At 44.3% G+C, this 24,767-nt stretch overlaps 1 protein-coding gene across 2 annotated transcripts in view; it reads right to left on the bottom strand.

Moving 5' to 3' along the window:
* Positions 1-24,767, bottom strand: part of LOC124804802 (protein white-like) — a 269,943-nt gene that overhangs the window by 11,271 nt on the left and 233,905 nt on the right. Inside the window, exon 12 of one of the 2 annotated variants that reach the window (XM_047265138.1) lies at positions 22,793-22,961. The exons of the other annotated variant lie outside the window; for it this stretch is intronic. Coding sequence (XP_047121094.1) covers positions 22,793-22,961 — 169 coding nt within the window. The remainder of the gene's footprint in view (positions 1-22,792; positions 22,962-24,767) is intronic. 2 annotated transcript variants of the gene reach the window in all.

Below are 24,767 nucleotides of genomic sequence, written 5' to 3'. Positions count from 1 at the left end.
TGCAGACGACTTCTAAGCGCCTGGGAGAGGGTTCACTGAACCATCTTCACAGTTCTCTATTATTCAAATCTCGTATAGCACGCAGAAGGAACGAACACCTACATATTTTCTCCTTATATAGGTCGGCACGAACAAACTATCTCTCATCTACAACTGGCCACTGCCTCTGCTACCTACGTCCAAGGAGTCACGACTAGACCTGATGCTACCGGGGTCTGAAGTGGCGCCCCCCCTGCAGGGACTTCCTATAGGCCGACGTCAACCGACTCTTGTGTGTCTTAGAGGGATCTCTGATTCGCACTCCGCATCTGCGCACCTCCCGCGCCTGACCTGCTGCCAGCCCACAGACATGGCACTGTTTGCCGATGTTCCAGGTTCGGAGCACCACGCGCCTCACCTCTGCACTGCCGTCTGGCGCTATGGGCCACAGCCACTAGCGACTGCCACTGCTGGCTACCACGTCCCATGCGGCACTGGCCACATTACGTCACCACCTGACCCAGCATCGCTGAGATACGGTTCCCGCACAAGGCCGCTGCAAGATGAAGCAATATAGCTCTGTGTAATAGCAGTAAGGATCAAGTGATGTGATAAAGTACCACAAGATACAGAGAAGCTACCATGGGAGAGTGCGGTAATGGATCTGCCAGTAAAAGCATTACGTGTGGCTGAACCACTGGGAGAAGATGATGAGTTAGGGAAAACAGGGTATTTTGTACAGAAGAGTATTCTATGCATGCACATGTATGGTGAACAGCTAGTGCCAGTCGTTATCGATAATTCTCGGACAAAATCATAGAGATGTCTTAATGGTCGTTGATGGCCAATTTAGATGTTCTAGACCAAGACGACCTACACAGTATGAATTTTAACCCTAGCCATAAACAAACCGCCTCTGTAACTACGTTATGTGAGAAGGAAAATGGAATGGAAAGAGAAGCAATGGAGGAACAACTGTTATAACTCGAGGATCGGTTGAATGCTCGTGGGTTTTTACAAGTGGACCCAGTGACGTAGGTGACGTCACGTGTGCTGGACGTTGTTCAAGTTGCTCGCGAATATTTTGTAAGGTTTTTAGTCTTCAGTTACTTATTTCAAAGTTTATTCGTGTTAATATATGCTGTAAAAGTAACTTATTACTGGATTTTCATTCATTTCAGTCTTTCTTTCTGTGTTATTGACTCGAGTGGTCTGTTATTCGTGAGTGTGCTTAAGTCATTCATCCAAGCCTCAGGCCTCAGCACTATGTTTACATTTCACTGTTACACATTATCATAAATTTAGTAGTTTCCAACGGTTTCTCATTCTGTCTGTGGCGAAATAACTGTTTAATAAACTATTGGAAGCGTTCGCCGACTGTGTTTTTTAGAGTTGTCTGTGCGTTGAAGTCGTTTAGTAAATTTCGTGCAGTAATTTTCAGCTGACGTTTCTTATTCTTTCTAGTGAAATATTTAAGTAAAATTTTCATTGACTGCTTTAATTTCGTTGAGTTTTCCAGTGGCCGCTTGAATTTTTGGTTTCAGCTAAAAAATTGTGTGAAGTTTTGGTGGTATTGGTATTAGTTGGGGGTTGGTAGGATTAACAAAAGTTCTTGCTTTCTTAGTAGAGAGAGAATTTCAAGACCACTATTGTTAGTGTTTTAAATAGTTCTACTGCTGTAACTGAATTTAGATAACGTAGTTTAGTTTTTTCAGTAACTGTTAAAATTTTACCATGACTCATGACTTAGAAGTATGAGCCTCGTCGTAAGTTTGTGAACTGCTGCTTCCGGTGTCGGATTTGTTCAAAGTATTTTCATTGGGGGGGGGGGGGGGGGTGGCAACGCAGTGGGCATTCTAGCGAGATCCTCTCCTGGGAATGCAGAATCTATAGTTGAAGTAAGTTGATAGAGAAGCAGTAGCGTAAGATCTGTCCCCGTTAGGTGCAGTTACATGACGCAAAGGAGGAACTAAATAGGTTGAGGAGGATGAAGGATGCTGGGAAATGGGAACTTGTAGTTGGAAAGAAGGTAGCTAGGATGAGGAGGAGCTATTCAGACAGTTGTACTTCGAGTATATGCAGTATATAAGAGTTGAGTGGAAAGGAGCCTCTTGTAGATTCAGGTGTAGGGAACATGCAGTAGTCCTTAACAGTTATCAAGCCTAAGTCAGCTGCAAATTCTAACAGTAAGAAGAAGGTTATGCTGCTAGGTAATTCGCCGGCCGCGGTGGTCTAGCGGTTCTAGGCGCGCAGTCCGGAACCGCGTGACTGCTACGGTCGCAGGTTCGAATCCTGCCTCGGGCATGGATGTGTGTGATGTCCTTAGGTTAGTTAGGTTTAATTAGTTCTAAGTTCTAGGGGACTGATGACCACAGATGTTAAGTCCCATAGTGCTCAGAGCCATTTGAACCATTTTGCTAGGTAATTCGCACAGTAGAGGTGTGGGCCAGCAGTTGCAGGAAGTTTCGGGGAATGAGTACTGGGTCACCAGCATTGTGAGGCCTAGTGGGGGGGGGGGGGTTGGCTCAGACAACTGACAGCATGGGGGAGATACGTAGGAATTTTAAGAAAGATGATCAGGTAGTGATTGTGGGTGGCGAAGGGAATCGTCTTGATAGGGACGCGGAATTGATGTAGGTGGTGACCTGGTAAAGATAGCTACTCAAACTGGTGGCAGTAATATGTTGTTCAGCGTCATGATCGGCTTCGTCTTAATGCTGCTGTCAGGCCTAGTAACATGGGGCTGAAGAAGGCACTGATGGCGAAGGGCATGGGTCACATTGCAGTGGTGCCAGTTGAGTCTATCAATAGATCGGGTTTCACTAGGCATGGCCTGCACCTCAGTAGGTATAGGAAGGGGAGGCTGGCTAAGCTTATAGGTGACAGTGTAGTGTGGTGGTGGTAGTGGTATCACTCATGGGAAAGTTCCTCTAGTAGTTGGTGTCAGACCTGCACCTTTTTTAGATTTAAAGTCAGCTGACAAGTATACCTGCTTAAAGGAAGTCCCTCTAACAAAAGAATCACCTTCAGAGGATGTCATGTTTCCAAGTAGAGAAGGAATTAGCATATTTCATCAAAATACAAGAGGTGTTAGAGATAAAGTTAGTGAACGGCTTACAGATGTTGACCCTGACATTATTGGTATATCGGAACACCACTTAAATAATTCGCCAATTCAGAGGCTTCCTTTACCAGGATACAGATTAGCGGGCTGTTTTTCAAGGAGATCTTTGCGGAGTGTGGGAATGACCATGCACGTAGAAAACAGTATTCCATTTGAGTCTGTAGACGTATCACGGTACTGCACTGAACAGTTATTTGAATGCTGTGCATTTGCAGTTGAATTTAGTGAAACTAAACTTCTAATTGTTGTTGTTCATAGGTCCCATAACTCCGACTTAAGAGCTTTTCTGCTCAAGCTAGGGAGGGTTCTTGTTTCACTTTATAGGAAGTACCTAAAATTGACTTCAATACTAATTTGTGATTTTGCAAGAACAAGAATGTTAGTAGATCTCCTAAATTCATATGATCTGATGCAGACTGTGTTTTTTCCAACTAGGGTGCAGAGAAACAGTAGCACAGCCATAGATAATATTTTTATTCATTCTACATTGCTAGATGGGCATTCTGTTAGTAAAAGGGTGAATGGCCTTTCAGACCATGGTGCAAAAATTTTAGCACTAAAAGGCTTTTGTACTCAAACAAATGTTACATATAATTACAAACTATGTAGGAATGCTAATCCAACGGCAATAGAGAGTTTTTTAAACCTCGTTAAGAAACGAGAGTGGCAGGATGTTTATAGTGCCGATAATATAGATGACACGTATAATGCCTTCCATAACACATTTCCCATGCTCTTTGAGAGTTGCTTTCCATTAGAACGTTCCTAACAGGGTACTAGCAGTTAAAGGCAGCCTGGGTGGCTGACTAGTGGGATAAGTAGAACAAAGTGGGAATCATAGAGAAATCTTAGAAGTAGTCAAAATCAAGCTACAGTAGTCCATTACAAACAGTATTGTAAGATACTTAAAATGTTATTAGGATGGCAAGAAGTATGTGCTACGAAAATAAAATACCTAATTCACAGGATAAAATTGAAATCATATGGTCAGTTGTGAAGAAAGTGTCTGGTCAGCAGCACAAGGTCGATGATGTAAAGTTAGTTCATAGTAAAAATATTTCTGTTAGTGATAAGTCAGATATATGTACAGTATTTAACAATCATTCTCTGAGCATTGCTGGTGATTTAAATAAAAACTTAGTTTCCACATGGAATCAAATGACTCTCTTGGAAAACGCCTTTCCGAGACGTCTGAAATACTCCTCTGTGATACTGACAAGGGGGAGATTGAGTCAATAATTAAATCACTAAGGACTAAGCACTATCATGGATATGATGGAGTGCCTGGCAGAATATTAAAGCACTGTGGTGCACATGTTAGCCCTGTATTTAGCCATATTTGTAATTTTTCCTTTGAGAATGGTCGGTTTCTTGAATAATTAGAGTACTCAGTTGTAAAGCAGCTTTATAAAGAGGGAGACAGGGATAATGTAGATAACTTTAGACCTATTTCTATACCATCATTGTTTGCTAAAGTTATTGAAAAGGCTGTGGATGTAAGGATAATTGATCATTTTGTATCACATAATTTGCTGTAAAATGTACAGTTAGGCTTTAGAAGTCGTTTAACAACTGAAAATACTATATTCTCTTTTCCCTCTGAGGTACTGGATGGATTAAACAAACGCTAGGCATACTTTTTGATTCAATTAAGGTGTTCGACTGTGTTGATCACAAAAAGTATTGTTTCAGAAGTTGGACCATTATGGAATTCAGGGAGTAGCTCACAATTGGTGCACCTCTTACTTTAAGAACTGCCAGCAAAAGGTCATTATTCAGCGTTGAGAATTTCTGTGATGTGGGGTCTGAGTGGGGCACAGTCAATTGGGGAGTGCCACACGGATCAGTGTGGGGGCCACTCCTTTTCCTTATTTATATAAATGATATGCCCTGTAGTATTACAGGTAATTCTAAAACATTTATATTTGCTGATGATACTAGCTTTGTAGTAAAAGACGTTGTGTGCAACAATGGCTCTGTTTCAAATAGTGCAGGTCATGAGATAAGTTCATGGCTTGTAGAAAATAAACACACAATTCAACACAACCCAACGTTTTAATTTCACAGAATGGACGTATGATTAGTTAAACTGATCAGTTCAAATTTCTGTGTGTTCAGATAGATATTAAACTGTTGTGGGAAGCCCATTTTCTGGATCTTGTTCAAAGACTTAATGCTGCCATTTTTACTATTCGAACGCTATCTCAAGTAAGTGATTGTTCAACATGAAAATTAATCTACTTTGCTTATTTTCATTCGTTTATGTCGTATGGTATTATATTTTGGGGTAACTCTTCCCATTCTCAAAAGATATTTTTGGCTCAGAAATGGGAAGTTCGGGCAATAAGTGGCGTAGGTTCGTCAACCTCTTGTCCAGCCCTGTTTACTAGTCTAGGTGTTCTGACATTTGCGTCTCAATACATATATTCTTTACTGTCGTTTCTTGTTAACAATATCAGATTATTCCCAAGAATTAGCAGCTTTCACACAGTTAGTATTAGACAGAAATCCAATCTGCATTTGGATCGCACTTCCTTGACTCTTGTGCAGAAACGTGTGCAGTATACTGCTTCATCCACTTTCAGTAAGTTACCAAAAGAATTAAAAAATCTTGGCAGTGATTCACATGCTTTCTAATCGAAACTGAAGAGTTTCCTCATGGGTCACACTTTCTATTCTGTCGAGGTGTTGGTTGAAAAATTAAGGTGATTCCTATGTTATGTTGTTGATTGCGTTTACTTAAACTTATGGCTCGTCTTTTATTTGGTTCATAAACATTTCATTTTACCTGTTATTACTTTTATGTTGTAACTTCATGTACTAACACGTTCCGTGACCTTGGAGATTTGCTCCTCAATTTGGTCCTACAGAACTAGACGAGTAAAATAAAATAAAAATAAAAATGATGCAAAGGCAAATCCTAACTGAGGATGAATCACCTGTGTACTACTACTACTGGGAGCCATATCGGGTCCCTATCACCTTCAACTAGTAACGGAGGATTTCATTAGTCAGTAATTAAATGATGGTATTATAGAGGAAAATAACAGTTCATGGGGTGCACCAGTGCTGTAAAGGAGCTTGGATAGAACGAGGAAATGCCGGTTTTTTGGAGCGTATGAAAGTGTCATTTTGCACAAGAAGTAAATTACTTAGGACATGTAAACACTCATGAGAAGGTATGGACATAACTTAGTTTGGTGAACGATTACAGAGTTTTGTAATGCATCATATAGACAAGGAACTGCAGTCGTTTTTAAGGTTATCGAATTAGTATAGGAAATTTGTCCCACAATCTGCATAAATAACGCCACCTGTCATACAGTTACTAACGGAGCACCCGATATTGCTTACGACACACAGGTGATTCATTCCAAGTTGAGTTCGATCAGTTGGTTCAGTGGGTATAAACAGACAAGGACGGAACTACTGTTGGACATCGAAATGGAAAGGTGAAGGAATTACGAACAATAGTCCAGCGCTAATCCCTTCAAATTCTGAAAAAGGGTTCGTACTACGATGTAACAGTAGTAATCATGTATTAGGCCGCGTTTTAACAGAGCAACCGGAGGGGAAGGAGTATCTGGTCACCTATGCATCATGACATTTTAATGAAGCAGAGATGACGTATTCTGTCGCAAAAAAGGAGATGGTGAGCATCATACAGGGAAGGACAGCCTTGCACTGCAACATAATTTCGAAAAGGTGGGATCGCACTAGATGTACTGAGTGTATGATGCACCGGTAGTTATTGTAAATTGTTATGACCAAGTACAATGGAGGGGTGCAGAACGAGTGGAGCTGCATGATAGTGAAATGCTGATAAACAGTATGTGACCTTACTCTGGATCGCAACAGAATCAGTTCTCTAGACAAGTTCATAGTAGTGCAGGAGAGGCATACAAGTGCAGAGCAAATGCTTCAACACATACAACAGTACTGCGGTTGGTACCAGCTCAGAATCATTGTGATAAATGTGTAAAATTCAAATATCTCCTTGCTTCTGGTTGCAGTTTGTGTAGCCTACTTTTACCTACAGCAGAAAAATCGCACGTGTCCACCACATGCCGACTGAATGGGCCGCACTTACAGAGTAAACAGTCGTTAAGCGTATCAGCTACTGGAGATCGTGAACGGGATTGGATTAGTATAAGAGCAGTTGGGATAAGAAGTGTACATAAATGCAAAAAAGGAAACGTAAAATTTGATGTTTCAGTGATCTGCAGGGTTAATACGAGTCTGCGCTCTGGAGGTGGGAGGAGTGCTGCACTCGTACCTTCACAACCTGTAGCCGCACGAGCCAACGTGTTGCCTGAAAGTTCTACTGGCAGAACCACAGTACTGCTGAAGTGACGTGATGGAGACCACCAGCCTGGTGCAGTGAAGTGCTGAGTTACGTCACGCTGCGCTGCCTTGCCCTCTACGTCACTGCAAATGGATTCTAATGGCCACTTTTCTGTGGGCTGTAGCTACAACTGATGCTACTGGGACCTGAACTGGTGCGACCTATCTGGGACTCCTGCAGGCCATCACCAACCGACTCGCAGCTGTCTTCGAGGGGGGTATGCAACTTGGTGCCTCCTGCATCTGAACCGAGCGAGGTGGCGCAGTGGTTAGCACATTGGACTCGCATTCGGAAGGACGACGGTTCAATCCCGCGTCCGGCCATCCTGGTTTAGGTTTTCCGTGATTTCCCTAAATCGCTCCTGGCAAATGCCGGAATGATTCCTTTGAAAGGGCACAGCCGGCTTCCTTCCCTGTCCTTCCCAAATCCGATGAGACCGATGACCTCGCAGTTTGGTCTCTTCCCCCAAACAACCCAACAACCTTGCATCTGACCTACTGCCGGACCACTAACGCGGCAGTTTTCGTCAATAACCCAGGATAGCCTCTGTGCTGCACCTGGTATTACTCCCTCCCTCCCCTCCTCCCCCCGCCCCCGCAGTCACCAGTGCCAGCTACTGCTGGCCAGTTCGTCCCGCCCAGGACTGGCCGCATTACGTCACTAGTAACTACCTGACGCTGCGACACTGGGACATGTATTACCACACAAGGCTGCCGCACCGCTGTGCTTTGCTTAGCACAGCTATTACTGCTCCCAGCCACCACACAATGGTATGAGATTTTCACTCTGCAGCGGAGTGTGCGCTGATATGAAACTTTCTGGCAGATTAAAACTGTGTGCCGGAACGAGACTCGTACTCGGGACCTTTGCCTTTCACGGGCAAGTGCTCTACCAACTGAGCTACCCAAGCACGACTTACACCCCATCCTCACAGCTTTGCTTCCGCCAGTACCTCGTCTCCTACTTTCCAAACTTTACAGAAGCTCTCCTGCGAACCTTGCAGAACTAGCACTCCTGAAAGAAACGATATTGCGGAGACATGGCTTAGCCACAGCCTGGAGGATGTTTCCAGAATGAGATTTTCACTCTGCAGCGGAATGTGCGCTGATATGAAACTTCCTGGCAGATTAAAACTGTGCGCCCGAACAAGACTCGTACTCGGGGCCTTTGCCTTTCGCGGACAAGTGCTCTACCAACTGAGCTACCCAAGCACGACTCACACCCCGTCCTCACAGCTTTGCTTCCGCCAGTACCTCGTCTCCTATCTTCCAAACTGCAAGGTTCGCAGGAGAGCTTCTGTAAAGGTAGGAAGGTAGGAGACGAGGTACTGGCGGAAGTAAAGCTGTGAGGACGGAGCGTGAGTCGTCCTTGGGTAGCTCAGTTGGTAGAGCACTTGCCCACGAAAGGCAAAGGTCCCGAGATCGAGTCTCGTTCCGGCACACAGTTTTAATCTGCCAGGAAGTTTCCCGTTAACTGGAGTTTAAAACCAAGTTTTTTTTTTTTTTTAATGTTGTACTGACCCCTTTCGAAGTGTTGTTGCATTCATGTAAAGTTCTGTCAGGTTTCGCATTTGGAAGCGCAGACTAAGATAAGATGAGGTAGGTTAAAGGTCAAGTACGAGCGGGTGGATTTCGCATACGCAGCCTCAGAAGGTAGTTCTCTGTTGCATTTAAGTCAAGCACCTGTGTGAGTCCCCCACTCACAGTGTGAGCAAGTTGTTCTATATTAGATCGCAGAGGCGAGTTTCTGGCTGGTTGTTTCACTTTATGTAAATCGACGTATGACAGTGTTGGAATAATGTATCTGTGATTTAATGTATAGTACGCTTTTATTCTAAATAGCTTCATGTTGCTAAAGCCTATTAAATTCGTGATCTAGGGAAAGTAAATCGTGTTCTTCCATGCTCTTATGATTCCACAATAGCCGAGTATATAGTTCTTCGCATCTACGGACCAGCCAACTAACGTGAAAGGACGAGAGTAGACGAAACTCACATTGTTGTAGTTTTTTGTGTTTAGAGGACCTGCAGTTCAGAACTCTACCGATCACCAAATGCAGTTAGACGCAACTCTCAGAAATTCTCGTGAAATCGACTTTGAAGTTTTCCGAACATCGTTAACAGCCTAATTAAAGGTCATTGCTGTCGATGGGCTGCGTGGGTCGACAATAGAATTCTCCCAGAATGAGATTTTTATCTGCAGCGGAGTGTGCGTTGATATGAAACTTCTTGGCAGATTAAAACTGTCTGCTGGACCGAGACTCAAACTCGCGACCTTTGCCTTTCGCGGGCAAGTGCTCTACCCTTTTTTTTTCTCTGATCTCATTTTGTTCGCTTTTGTTCGTTCCATCTACTCGGGCCGGACGTCGTAAGACATCCATTGAAGTTCGTTGTTGATCGATTAATTCAGATTTTTTTATTACAGAGGGCACGTAACTCTCTGACCGAACACGCTGAGCTACCGTGCCGGCAAACCCTCTGAGCTACCCAAGCACGATTCACGCCCTGTCTTCACAACTTTACTTCCGCCAGTACCTCGTCTCCTACTTTCCAAACTTCACAGAAGCTCTCCAGCGAACATTGCACAACTAGCACTCCTGGAAGAAAGGATATTACAGAGACATGGCTTGCCATGTATTTGCAATGAACTGTATAAATTAAGAAATAAGAACACATACATTCTCCATAAAAAAGACATATGCATTAATTAGCATATATTCGATGAATTTTATATTTAAATTTTAAATTACGTAGTGAATGGAAATAAAACGAGAAAATAATGGAGCAAACGAAACTCGAACCAGCAATTACCAGTCTCGAACGTTACTGATCTTTTTCCACCTTTATGTATTTTACGCTTCTCGAAAATGTTCGTAAAACATGCACCTTTATTTAAGAAATTTGCATCAGCTGGGTAAGGAACGGAGCACCAGCAAATGGCAGGCTAGCATTCTGGAGACATGTCCATAGAGCCTGTCATGAAATATTGCCATCGGGGTTTCCAACTCGCTCATAAAACTTCGGTTTCCTCGAGAATTTTTGACTTGCATCGGATTGCTTTGCCTGGCTGATATGAGTTCTGAACTTCACGTATCGTAAATATAAAAATAAAAAAACACAAAAATCTGATTACCGTGCGGTATCCTTGTAAGACACTGCATAGCCCAATACTCCTTGAATAGCCAATCAAGAGGTGTTGGAGAGAGGACTGCCTGTTGAGAGCCTCTTCTGAGTTGCACCCTCTCATGTATTGAGTCTGTTCCAGGGCAGACGCTTTTATGCTTCCTGCATCTGTCTCCCTTGTACTGGAGCTTCCCATCTCCCTAAATATCACTGTTCCATTCTAACATCTTTTAACACCTGGCCACTCAACTCTATCATCAATGCGACTGGTATGTGGTAGTGGTATATACATCCTGCGGGGGTCTAAATGTAAACCATAAACAGCAAAAATAAACACAGACACTTTCTTCGAATTTGTGACTTTTAACCGCCACCACCCCCCCCCCTTCCCCCCACTCCCAACCATATCTTCCATCTCGCCCACGTCTCACTCGCCATCATTTACGTACGGAATACATCTGAGGAACACACTCAGAGATGACGAAGGTGATGAAGAGTCATAGAAAGAAGACTCAACGACTTGACACTGCATGAAACAATAGAGTACCTTAGATCTTTAGAGGAGCGAAGCGATGCTAGTGATTGTAAAAAAGCGCATCTCATTCCCATTTCCAAGAAAAGTCGCCCAACAGACGCACAAAACTATGGGCCTTCGTCCCTGACGTCCGGTTGATAATTTGGAAAACTTTTTATGCTTGCATATTACGACATTTCTGGAGACTGAGTATCTCCTGTGAGGGCCGAGCGGGATTAGCCGAGCGGTGTACGGCGCTGCAGTCATGGACTGTTCGGCTGATCCCGGATGAGGTTCGAGTCCTCCCTCGGGCATGGGTGTGTGTGTTTGTCCTTAGGATAATTTAGGTTAAGTAGTGTGTAAGCTTACGGACTGATGACCTTAGCAGTTAAGTCCCATAAGATTTCACACACATTTGAACATTTTTTTCTCCTGTGGGGGAATCAACACGGCTTCCGAAAACAACGATCGTGTGAACCCCAGCTCGCTCTGTCCATATGTGAGACGCAGAAAACAGGAGGTACCGCGCCCATCAATATGTCGTGTTCCAGGCCTTCCTGAAGACCCTTTGTACAGTTCAGCACTGCTGCCTAATGAAAAAAATAAGAGCGTACGGGATATCAGACCAACTGTGTGATTGGATCGAAGAGTTTCTAGCGAAAGGAACCCACCATGCCATTTTGAATTAAGAGAAGTCTTCAGCACCGTTATTTTTCACAGTATACACAAATTAGCTGATGTATAAAGTTTCCATCAGGCTTGTTATGAATGACGCTGTTGTGTACGGAGAAGGTACTACGTTGGTAAATTGCAGTGAAGTACAGCAAGACATGCAGAGGGTCGACACTTGGTGCAAAGAGCAGCTATCGATCCTCAACATAAACAAATGTAATGCAATGTGAATACACAGACAGAGAGAACATTTGTTGTACGATTACACAATTGCAGAACAATCACATTACCACCTACTTCCATAAAATATTTTGTAGTTGGCGTAGGGAGCGATTTGAAATGGAACGTCTATATAAAACTGATCGCAGGAAAGACAGATGTCAGGCTGAGATTCGCTGGAAGGATCTACAGGAAATGTAGTCCATCAGCAAAGGAAGTAGCTTACACTCGTCCGAGCAATATTTGAATCCTCTCGACAGTCCGGTATCCGTACCACATAGAACTGATAGAGAAAATGGAAAACATCCAAAGAAGAGCAGAACGTTTCGTTACGAGTTTGTTTAGTAAGCGCAAAAGTGTCAAGGAAATGCTGTCAGTTCCAGCGACAGACGCTGGGAGAGAGAGGTTCTGCATCTTAGTACGGTCTGCAGTTAAATTTCCGAGAGGGTACATTCCCAGGAGAGTCAACCAATATATTGCTTCCTCTTTCGAATATATCTCGTGAAAAAACCATGAAGATAAAATTAGAGAGTTTCGAGGCCACACGGAGGTGCATAGGAAATCCTCCTTCCCGTGAACCACACGCGATTGGAACAGCAAAAGGGAGAAGTGACAGTAGTGCCCAAAGCACCCTCCGTCACACACCGAAAAGAGGCTTACGGAGTACAGATGCAGATGTAGGTGTACTGGGAGGTCTGAAAGGGATCTCCTATTTAGGAAAAATTGTTATGCGGAATGGCCAGAGAAAGATGGCAGAAGTAGGTTGGCACGAGCGAAGAATGTCTTCTTCATTAAAAGATCTCTACTGATACAAAGCTGACAAACTCCCTGAAAGTGGACGGCTGGTGTGCACCGTTGTATGGATGGAAACGTCGATCCTCGGAAACCAATAGAAGAAAAAAATTTTCAAATTCACTCCAGATCGCTTTATTTCCAGATAACCGGTTTTGGGTCAGCTGCCCATCTTCCGATCTATTAACAAGAGTTAATAGATCTGAAGATGGGCAACTAGCCCGAAACCGGCCACATAGAAATAAAGGAAAGCGATCTAGAGGCCGAATTTGTACACTTTTTTAGAAGTAACTATCACGGTAATTCCATCAAAATCCAGAGAAGGGACAGGAATAATTTGAAATGAGGTGCTGTACAGGGTGTTTGACTGTTCTAGGTACAAACGAAACAAGTGAACAGAGAAGAATTAAACAAGGAAATGATCCTAATAAACACGGCCTCATATTCCAGGTAGCAGTTCCCAAAGACAACGACTAGCGCAATCTTCACGTACAGCTCCACACACGGTATCAAGTGGAGAACTAGCTGACACCCACTTCACCTACGAGGGTACTAATAGTACTGCAAAGGAATCAGGATGATTTATCAGGAAACGTGTGCTCAGAAGCAGACAGCCAGACAGCAGAGTGCTCATTACGTCATCAACACCTGCGCGAGACCAGTTCATTTAAATCGAATACGCAACATGCGGGTTGACCAAGAACAGTGTCGACACCGCGAAAAGAGGAACGTGTATAACAACAAATGGCAGCAATGTCAAGTACCAGGACTGCTGCAGCAGAACCCGTTTTGCCCTCGACTATATGTTGGATATCACTTGAGGAACAGTTGTCCTCATAGCATGTAAAACATGTGGTAGCCCTGGCCGCAGCACCTGACTTTCTCCCCCGGATTGCCTTCTGCCAGTGGATCCTTGCACATTGTAAGTGATACACAGTCCCTCATACACGTATTGTTCACAGACGGAGCATGCTTTACCGGAGATGGTATTGAACATTCACAACACGCACGTTTGCGCTTATGATAACCCACATGCTATCACTGAGACGGCACAATAGCCGAAATTTTCCGTTAACCTTTATGGTGCGTGTTGTTGTCAATCAGTTGACACGGCCACATTTCCTACAAGGCCTTCTATCTGGTTGTGTGTTGCAGGGCAATACAAGGTCATCGACCATTTACATCACCGTTTCCCAACTTAGGGGTAATTACCCCCCCCCCCCCCTGGGGGTTAAAATGAAATTTTCTGAAGCGTAAAAACTAATTAATTCGATTTTTTTTCAGTCACAAATCTAAGTTATTTTCAAAAGATCACTACCATTATCTCAATTTTATAAGACTCTAATACTGATTATATAAGTTATCAGTAATTACTATTTCTCAGGTGAGAATGAGATTTTCACTCTGCATCGGAGTGTGCGCTGATATGAAACTTCCTGGCAGATTAAAACTGTGTGCCGGACCGAGACTCGAACTCGGTACCTTTGCCTTTAGCGGGCAAGTGCTCTACCAACTGAGCTACCCAAGCACGACTCATTCTGGAAACATCTCCTAGGCTGTATCCTTTCTTTCAGGAGTGCTAGTTCTGCAAGGTTCGCAGGAGAGCTTCTGTAAAGTTTGGAAGGTACGAGACGAGATACTGGCAGAAGTAAAGCTGTGAGGACGGGGCGTGAGTCGTGCTTGGGTAGCTCAATGGTAGAGCACTTGCACGCGAAAGGCAAAGGTCCCGAGATCGAGTCTCGGTCCAGTACACAGTTTTAATCTGCCAGGAAGTTTCACTATTTCTCAGTTACTACCATTAACGCGATGGAGGTTACAGGTTCCTCACATAGTCCACCCACTACTCCCATATATTGTACATCGCTGATGATAAAAATGAGATGCTAAATATCTCAAAAAAATGTCTTCTCCAAGCTGTAGGTTGTACGTGCAGCGGTCCAGAAATTGCTTCATTACTCGCTTCGAAACAGATAAATGAATTGACAGCACGACACGGCATTAACTGCGTAAGAGCTACTATAGTACTGTACATAGTTATTATTATTACTATAAATGGCTGTGGTCAGACATGAAGCATTAGCTCCTCCAGGAGTTCACGGATAAAGCCGTAGAATACCTCACACACTTAAAGAATGCCATCCTGTCACACCAACACTTCCCTGACTTTTGGAAGGCGGCCAAGGTCCTGATGTTCAGGAAGCCAGGGAAAGACCACTCCCTCTCACAAAATTACCGACCTACCAGTCTGCTGTGCTCGCTCAGCAAGATTGTTGAGAAGGTAATACTAAAACGTATCACTAGGCATTGCATCGGCAACGACACCCTAAGACCGGAGCAATTCGGCTTTAGGAATCACCACTCGACAACACAACAACTCCTCCGCGTAGTCGAACATATAACACACGGCTACAACATGAACAAAGCCACAGGGGCCGTGTTCCTAGACATCGAAAAGGCTTTCGATCGTCTCTGGCACAACAGACTCATACGCAAACTAAGCGAAGCTGGTTTCCCGGACGGACTCGTACGTCTCATACACTCATATCTCACGAACAGATGTTTCAACACTAACGTGCAGGATAAGCAATCAACACAACACGGTATCCAAGCTGGAGTACCCCAAGGAAGCATCCTAGGGCCCATATCTTGTTTAACCTGTACATTAATGACTTCCCAGCGACACGAAACACGACGTTAGCCGTCTACGCGGATGACACAGCCATCCTCGCGCAAGACTGGAAACCGTCGAACATCAACTCACGAATACAGACAGCACTCAGAACAGCTGAGCCTTGGCTGGAGCGATGGCGTATTAAAGTAAACGGCGACAAGTGCGAAGCAGTTCTGTTCACACGCAGACCGAAACTACTGCGCAAACACCAACACTGTAGACCGATAACACTACATACACGCCCAATACGTTTCCGAGAGAAAGTTAGATACCTTTGTGTCTGGCTGGACCGGAAACTTACATGGGGGGACCACATCGAATACGTTGCCAACCGAGCGCACGCGAGGCTCAAACAGCTCTACCTAATGCTCAACAGGGAAAGCACACTGAATAGGAGGGTGTCGAGGTCCTTATACATGACACTGATCAGACCTCTGATGACGTACGCAGCTCCCGTCTGGGGATATGCAGCTCCCACACGTCTGCGCCACCTGCAGATCATACAGAACAAGGTGCTACGAATCATCAGCAATGCTCCACGCTACACACGCACCGTGGATCTTTACCATGAATACTGCCTTGATACCCTCAAGGAAGTATTCAAGAAACACGCCACACGACTATACAGGAACTCGAGACACTTGAACAATCCTTTCATCCTCACTCTGGTAAACTACGATCACAACCACAGGTGGAAACACAAGCGGCCAAAGACACTGCTAGCTAGGGCATAACCACCTATGGTAAACTAACATACGCAAACAGCGACAAACGCCGGTAAGCCCCTGCATATCAGCAACACTGACTGGCAACTACCAGCTGCTATTAGAGGCCACAGCAGGGACACCGACGAGCTCGCCCACAGACGCACGAACAATCTGCCAACACCCCCTCACACTGTGCCTCCGGTATATGACCTATCGGACACAAGACCGATAACAAACCTAACTGTTGCAGGTTGCAGGACGCTGAACGAGGACTCTGTACCAGCACCCAGCGCCAGCCGCCGAGCAGCACAAACGCACAACGTCAAGGTATCGACATGCATGATACCCACTACTAACAAAGCCTATCCTTGCACAACCTATCGCAGGCAGCAAGACAACCGCTACTGCTCTTGCCGCCCGACCTAACTTTCGCAGATGTTTTTTTCCCTTGGCTCTTGCCTTGGCACTTTTTTTCCTCTGCCCTTCCTTCAAACCGCTACCCTTCGTCAGATTTCGACCAATCTATCTCCAGATGAGCGCGTATTAATGGTTAATCCTAACCAGACGTACGCAAACATCGCAGTACCCACATCCTGCGACACCTCACTTTAGTGAATACTAACCCTTATGCAGAGATGGCAGTAGACCTTTTGTGTTGGCCATCATGCCGGTGTGGGCGTGGAGGGGCTCCACCTCTATTTAAAAAAAAAAATGAAGCATTAACAGCCCGATATCTTGGAATTTCTGCCAGTTCAGAAGTAAGGGATGCAGCAATCAAGTGATTTACGACCACTAAATATAGTGCACACATTTTAACTTAGTTGATTTTAAAGGGGGGTCGCAGTGTGCAGGTCAAGAAAGCGCCTCAATCGAGAGGAGTAATACAGAGGAAGTACATTTTGTAACAAATGTCTATCCTCACTGCGGATAGTTAGCTTTCTTGTCTCAGAAGGACTTGTGAGTAGCACTTGCAATGCACCACGAATCCCTTCGTCATTCATTCTCAAACACACACACACACAAGCACAAACTAAATATCATTCCTAGTCATCTTTCATAATTTTAAAAATAAAAGTGTTGAAAGAAAAGCCTTTCATTCTACAATTTAATTTGGTGCTAAGTTTGGTGATGATGTGGAGGAGTAGAGGGCAACAGACCGTGGGGGGAGGGGTGTACACTAGCTAATGTCTGATTACACTCAGGGATAATGGTCTAAGAAAGATTGTAAGCCACTGGTTTAAACGAGAGGAGTGAAAGGATCGCTATCTGGTATATGAATGCTTGTGCACCAGCACATTTTCATGTAGCCCTTCGGGAATACTTAGAACGAATGGCCGAATGTCTCGGTCGTGGTTCGCCTCGCCGATAGCGCGGATGTACAGGTTCTCATTTTAATTTTTCTGCGAAGATATTTATGAAACCTTTGGTGTATTCCAGTCCTTTTGACCGTGTCGATGAACTTCGGGACGGATTGTGGATGGTTGTCAATGCATTCGGAACACGTCTGTGGCTTTGAAATGTGTACAGACATCATGAAAAGACGTGCTAAAGTCTACCTTCTTACGCACGGTGCCCATGTGAGCACACGTTGTAATAGGTCTGTCCTCAAGTGAATTCCAGCAGTATGCATCCTAAGGGGAGTCTGTCACGATGTGTTCATGGACTTAGTCGTGTCGGATGAAGCATATTGGTTTGCCGATCTGTGTTTACCAGGATAATTTGTTTGCTTCATTTAGCCCTTTGGTTGGTACATAGTAAAGCCAAACACCTTATAGAACTGTATTATAAAATGTGTGGAATGCTAAAACACGAAATGAATTGATGACGAAAGATATGTATGGAAGATCCTTAACAGAAAAAGAGTCAGATTAGCAGTATTTTGCCATGACGTCTAGGAGTAAATAAGTTTACACTGGATCGAGCAGCAGAGGATTTTGTGAGTAGCAGGAATGAAGTGGTTAGCGCGAGATGGGGAAATACCTCTCTCTCCATTCCCCCCGTCCCAAACAAGACTATTTGAAGAATAGAACTTATTTGTAGGAAAGAGACTGAAAAGTGTGATTACCTTACAAACGAGTTAAGGTGTTAAATATTTGACGTTATGGGTGAAGACGAAAAACCTAATTATGTTGGTTTTATTAGTTTCGGATTATTCACCCATAGACATTGCCAAAGTAAAAACCAACACTAGGGATGAAAGCCAGAAAAAGGTTGGAAAAGGTTTAGAATGTGGTTAAAGATCGTTAGGAGTTGGTAAGTGCTCTTACTGTCAAACAGTGGACGAGTATACTCCGGGTAAATTGCTCTCCGTTTTAACAAAAGCTGCTCTTTCACTCTTCGCAGTGTTTATTACGTCATATCTACTTAACTATGTGTCTCGCAATGTTATTTTTTATACATGCATTGGCATATGTGTATTCTGTCTGCAAAATGTATTGCGATTACAGTTTGTTGTAAAAAGGTAACAACTTAAAACGTGATGCCTCATGCTGAAGTTACTGCATGAACATTGAAAATATAGTAAGCGATAAGTATTTTTCTATTCATTGTTTTTGAGTCGTGTCAGTGAGAAAAGTTTGGAAAATGTTTGAAAGTATTTGTCAAGTTTGTTATAAGTCTCTAAGTGGTCTCATTCTCAAATACTACAATACGAGTAGTTTGGGTAATTTGCGGGCTTTGAGTTACGTATACAGAGTTTCTAACTTCAATTATAATTACCCAGTATAACAGTACAGCTACACACAGAGATCCAGTGTGGGTTCTAATCATCGTATGCCACCAAAACATGGTGAGATATGCTACCGCGTCAATTATGAAACCGATGTGCGATGGAAAAAATTAGTTCCACTTTTGGCCACCAGGTTTTAATCTGGCGCTGTGAATGCAAGAAAAACTTACAGAAATATTTCCATATGTAGTGAATTACGAACGCCATGCGGGCAGTAAAGCTAAAACAAGAGAGAAAGGCACGATGACGATTTTATTATAAACCGCCACATACACCATTTGTTTAACATGAGCAATAGAGACGTGATCAGCAGTTACTCGCAGCAGTTCCGATGGAATATGCGCAGCATGTTCCTGTACACTGGCCATACAATCAAGTGGAGAACGAACGAGTCATTGGAAAATGTGTTGGCTGAAGAGCCAACACCGTGTTACGAGTGGAGGCCGAAATGCACGCGTTTTAGCTCACGCAGGCTGGCGTGAGAAGGGAAGAACTGTACTGACGTGAGGTCTGGAACATGACAAGGAATTAGAATTCAGAAAGCGGACGTAATTAGTTGGATACTTAACTTTAATCCATTAATGATGAACGTCGCTCTTGACGGTACATGAGTCACAATATTATCTGTTCGGAAAACATAGTAACTGAATATGGCGCCTTGCTAGGTCGTAGCAAATGATGTAGCTGAAGGCTATGCCAAACTGTCATCTCTGCAAATGAGAGCGTCTGTATACAGTGAACCATCGCTAGCAAAGTCGGCTGTACAACTGGGGCGAGTGCTAGGAAGTCTCTCTAGACCTGCCGTGTGGCGGCGCTCGGTCTGCAATCACTGATAGTGGCGACACGCGGGTCCGACGTATACTAACGGACCGCGGCAGATTTAAAGGCTACCACCTAGCAAGTGTGGTGTCTGGAGGTGACACCACAGAAAATACGTTCTTTTAGGTATCCCCTGTGTCGAACGTCACACGGACTCATATCAGGTGATATTGCACACTATGCATCTGGAAAACCTATGGAGATAACACGTTCGTGGAAGGTTGCATTAAGCAGATCTCTCACTGAGCTAGCGACATCAGGTATTGCCCCATCTCGCATGGAAGCAGTGGTTTGCACACGGTTGCGCTCTTCCAAATCGTGAATCACGTGTTGTACAAGGAGGTCCCGATAACGTGCAGACGTCACGGTAGACCTGACAGGCCTCTTGGTGTAATCTCTTCAAAGAAGAACGGACCCAGAATAAAGGCGGTTGTGAATCCACACAACACAATCACATAGGGCGCATGCAATGACTCTTCGTATACTACACGCGGTTCAACAGAATCCCAAATTCGGCAGTTCACTGCGCCCTGTAGTGTTACATGTGGTTTGTCACTGAATAGAATGCTGCCCGGCCACGTGTCATCAACTTCGATTCGCAAATTGAGGACATTGCTGCCGACCATGAGGTTTTAGCTGCTGTTCGTCTGCATCTTGTACGGGTACGAGTGTAAAATAGATGGCAGATGGCTCTGAGCACTACGGGACTTAACATCTTAGGTCATCAGTCCCCTAGAACTTAGAACTACTTAAACCTAACTAACCTAAAGACATCACACACATCCATGCCCGAGGCAGGATTCGACCTGCGACCGTAGCAGACTCGCCGTTCCGGACTGCAGCGCCTAGAACCGCAAGACCATCGCGGCCGGCATAGGTGGCAGAACTTTCCGTACTGTTGACCGTGGAACAGACAATTCTCGTGACACTGCAGTAATAGTAGCACTGTTCGTGCCACGAGCTGCGTCGTCGATCAGTTGTAGAATTTTGGAACACGTATTATGTTCAAGTATAATGACTTTTCTGGAGACTATAAATCTACTCTGTAGGAATTAGCATGGGTTTCGAAAAAGACGATCATGTGAAACCCAGCTCGCGCTATTCGTCGGCGAGACTCAGAGGGCCATAGACACGGGTTCCCAGGTAGATGCCGTGTTTCTTGACTTCCGCGAGAGTTGCGGTGGCTGCTTTCGGAGAAGAGAATTGGTAAGAGCTTGTGTCTACGCTCTTTTCCGTACGGTATTGCTGCCTGCCGTTATAAACGGGTGAAAATCAGGCGCTTTTATTGACTATACGGGAGCTGGTAGTGTAAAATTACATTTGTGATTGAGTCTCACTTGTACTGTGACAATTTAGAGGCGAAAACTGAGGTGGTTTGATTTTGTCTGGTTCGTTGCTGTGCAACTAAGGGAGCCAGTTATTTGGGGTAACTGAGGAAGCACAATTATGTTGGTCTAAGTGATATGTTCTCCACGTTTTGTCTATGGCTTTGCGAATCGAAATCGTGGGGGAGTACGTGTGAGTAATTTGCTATTGTATTGATGGCTATGTTGTAAAGACTGTTCTCTGGTGTGTTAAATCACGCGCTGATTTGTAGCCAATCTAAGCAGAAGTTACCATTGCTACTTGGTTACGTGCTACTGTCCTTATGATTGGCGTTGTTTGTATTTTGATTGTGGGTGTGCTCACGTTTAAAAAAAAATTACGGCTACTATTCATAAGGGTTGCCTACTAAGGAAATTGCTTAAGCTTTTATCATATGCTGGTCTGTTTGCCTGTCACATTGGCTTTCTATGCAGTAACTGAAGGAATGTGTATGGTGGTTCAAGATTGTAGGCTGACTAGTATTTGAACTGGTGTTGAGGTTAAGGGCGAGATCAGCATCCCGCAAACCCGCACGCTGCGCGTGGTTAAATGTCCCACTATTAGGGAGCTGGCTCTCTGTTCTTGGATTTTGTAAGGATACGTGATGAGTGCATCGCTGCAGTTTTTCGTGTGCCAAATTGCGGGGTGTCGGTGCCGTCCTAGGGCTAGACTTGTGATGTATGTTATGTTGAAAGGGAATTAACTGCAACAAACTTAAGAGAGATTTCAGTTTGTTTTAGGTCTGTACATGGAATGATGTTGATATTTTGTCGATTGCGGCAATAACTTCCTGTGTGAGGAGATCCTCTGAGGGACTGCAGTCAATCTGAAACGTGCTGCTTAAAACTTGGAACTGCAGCTCTCTGATGTTATATATTACTGTTTAGTATTAAATGTCTTGAATGTAATATGGTTGTTGAGGATTATGTAATTAATTTTGATCGCTGGTTCCTTAAAGGAAGTATTTCGTTTTAATATATGTGCTCGGTCAGAGCCTATTTAAATATGATTTTAACTCATTATTCAAATTTTCAGTCTTGCTGTCTTAAAAGGCTTTCAGTTAAATGATTGCTATTTGCCTGTTTAAATGTTTGAGTGACTTAAAGGAAAAGAATATTATTTTTTAATTTTGTACTGATTGTTCCTTTTGGGTAATACCTGACTTATGTGTTCAATAAATGAGTGTCTAGTCAATTGTGATGCACTGTTCTATCGCTAGCCCACCCCTTCCACTCCACAGCCTATTGAGCTGCTTTGTGTCGAAATTGTGTTCAGAACACCCCTCTGACCTGACAGCTCAGGTGGTGCACGCGTACGTCGAGAACTTGTCTGCGCAGCAATCGCCGACATAGTCTAGCTGAGGCGGAATAAGGGGAACATGCCCGCATTCGCCGAGGCAGATGGAAAACCGCCTAAAAACCATTCTCAAACTGGCCGGCTCACCGGATCTCGACCCAAGTCCGCCGGGCGGACTCGTTACGGGGAGCAGGCGCACCTTCCCGCTCCGGAAAGCCGTGCGTCAGACCGATCGGATAACCGGACGGGCAACTATTAAATTAGATGAACAATCAAAGTGTTTGTTTGTCTTGGAAGCCGTTGGATAGTCAACCTTCAATTGGGATCGGGTGGTCCGGGTTACCGTTCCTAGTCGTTTGGTAATACAGACGGAGGGCAGCACCAGACTACGGTGGCGCTGAGTGCGGCCGCGCGCCGGCTGCAGGCGGGGCGGGACGCACCTCGTCGAAGTCGACCGTCTGCAGGACGACGTGGCCGCTGGCCGGGCAGGTGGTGTTGCTGGAGCACTCGATGTGTGGCACGCCGGCCCACTGGTTGACGAACATGGCCTCGTTGCCGTAGCGGAACCACGACAACCGCGCCAGCCACTCCAGGGACGCCGGCACCGACCTGCCCAAACAACAGTCCCACTCACCAGAGTTGAGTTATACCACTTTGGCTCTCTGCGGCTCATTGTTGCATTTCATTGTTCTCGAAAAGAATACGTAGCCTCCGTTCATCCGAATGTTCATTAGAGTATCGTATAATTATTTGAATGTAGATCACTCAAGAACTTTTCGACATATATATATATATATAGCCAGTTATGAGAGTCGAGGAACATGAAAGGGAAGCAGTGGTTGGGAAGGGAGTGAGACAGGGTTGTAGCCTCTCCCCGATGCTGTTCAATCTGTATATTGGGCAAGCAGTAAAGGAAACGAAAGAAAAGTTCGGAGTAGGTATTAAAATCCATGGAGAAGAAATAAAAACGTTGAGGTTCGCCGATGACATTGTAATTCTGTCAGAGACAGCAAAGGACTTGGAAGAGCAGTTGAACGGAATGGACAGTGTCTTGAAAGGAGGGTATAAGATGAACATCAACAAAAGCAAAACGAGGATAATGGAATGTAGTCGAATTAAGCCGGGTGATGCTGAGGGAATTAGATTAGGAAATGAGACACTTAAAGTAGTAAAGGAGTTTTGATATTTGGGGAGCAAAATAACTGATGATGGACGAAGTAGAGACGATATCAAATGTAGACTGCCAATGGCAAGGAAAGCGTTTCTGAAGAAACGAAATTTGTTAACATCGAGTATTGATTTCAGTGTCAGGAAGTCGTTTCTCAAAGTATTTTTATGGAGTGTAGCTATGTATGGAAGTGAAACGTGGACGATAAATAGTTCAGACAAGAAGAGAATAGAAGCTTTCGAAATGTGGTGCTACAGAAGAATGCTGAAGATTAGATGGGTAGATCACATAACTAATGAGGAGGCATTGAATAGAATTGGGGAGAAGAGGAGTTTGTGGCACAACTTGACTAGAAGAAGGGATCGGTTGGTAGGACATGTTCTGGGGCATCAACGGATCACCAATTTAGTACTGGAGGGCAGCATGGAGGGTAAAAATCGTAGAGGGAGACCAAGAGATGAATACACTAAACAGATTCAGAAGGATGCAGGCTGCAGTAGGTACTGGTAGATAAACAGGTTTACACAGGACAGAGTAGCATGGAGAGCTGCACAAACCAGTCTCAGGACTGAACACGACAACAACAACATATACAGGGTGTTACAAAAAGATACGGCCAAACTTTCAGGAAACATTCCTCACACACAAAGAAAGAAAATATGTTATGTGGACATGCGTCCGGAAACGCTTACTTTCCATGTTAGAGCTCATTTTATTACTTCTCTTCAAATCACATTAATCATGGAATGGAAACACACAGCAACAGAACGTACCAGCGTGACTCCAAACACTTTGTTACAGGAAATGTTCAAAATGTCCTCCGTTAGCGAGGATACATGCATCCACCCTCCGTCGCATCGATTCCCTGATGCGCCGATGCTGCCCTGGAGAATGGCGTATTGTATCACAGCCGTCCACAATACGAGCACGAAGAGTCTCTACATTTGGTACCGGGGTTGCGTAGACAAGAGCTTTCAAATGGTCCCATAAATGAAAGTCACGAGGGCTGAGGTCAGGAGAGCGTAGAGGCCATGGAATTGGTCCGCCTCTACCAATCCATCGGTCACCGAATCTGTTGTTGAGAAGCGTACGAACATTTCGACTGAAATGTGCAGGAGCTCCATCGTGCATGAACCACATGTAGTGTCGTACTTGTAAAGGCACATGTTCTAGTACTACAGGTATGAAATCGTGATAACGTGCGCCATTGAGCGTAGGTGGAAGAACATGGGGCCCAGTCAAGACAT

Source organism: Schistocerca piceifrons, chromosome 7 (assembly GCF_021461385.2).
Source record: "Schistocerca piceifrons isolate TAMUIC-IGC-003096 chromosome 7, iqSchPice1.1, whole genome shotgun sequence".
Taxonomy (NCBI): Eukaryota; Metazoa; Arthropoda; class Insecta; order Orthoptera; family Acrididae; genus Schistocerca; species Schistocerca piceifrons.
This window is presented reverse-complemented; position numbering and strand designations above follow the sequence as displayed.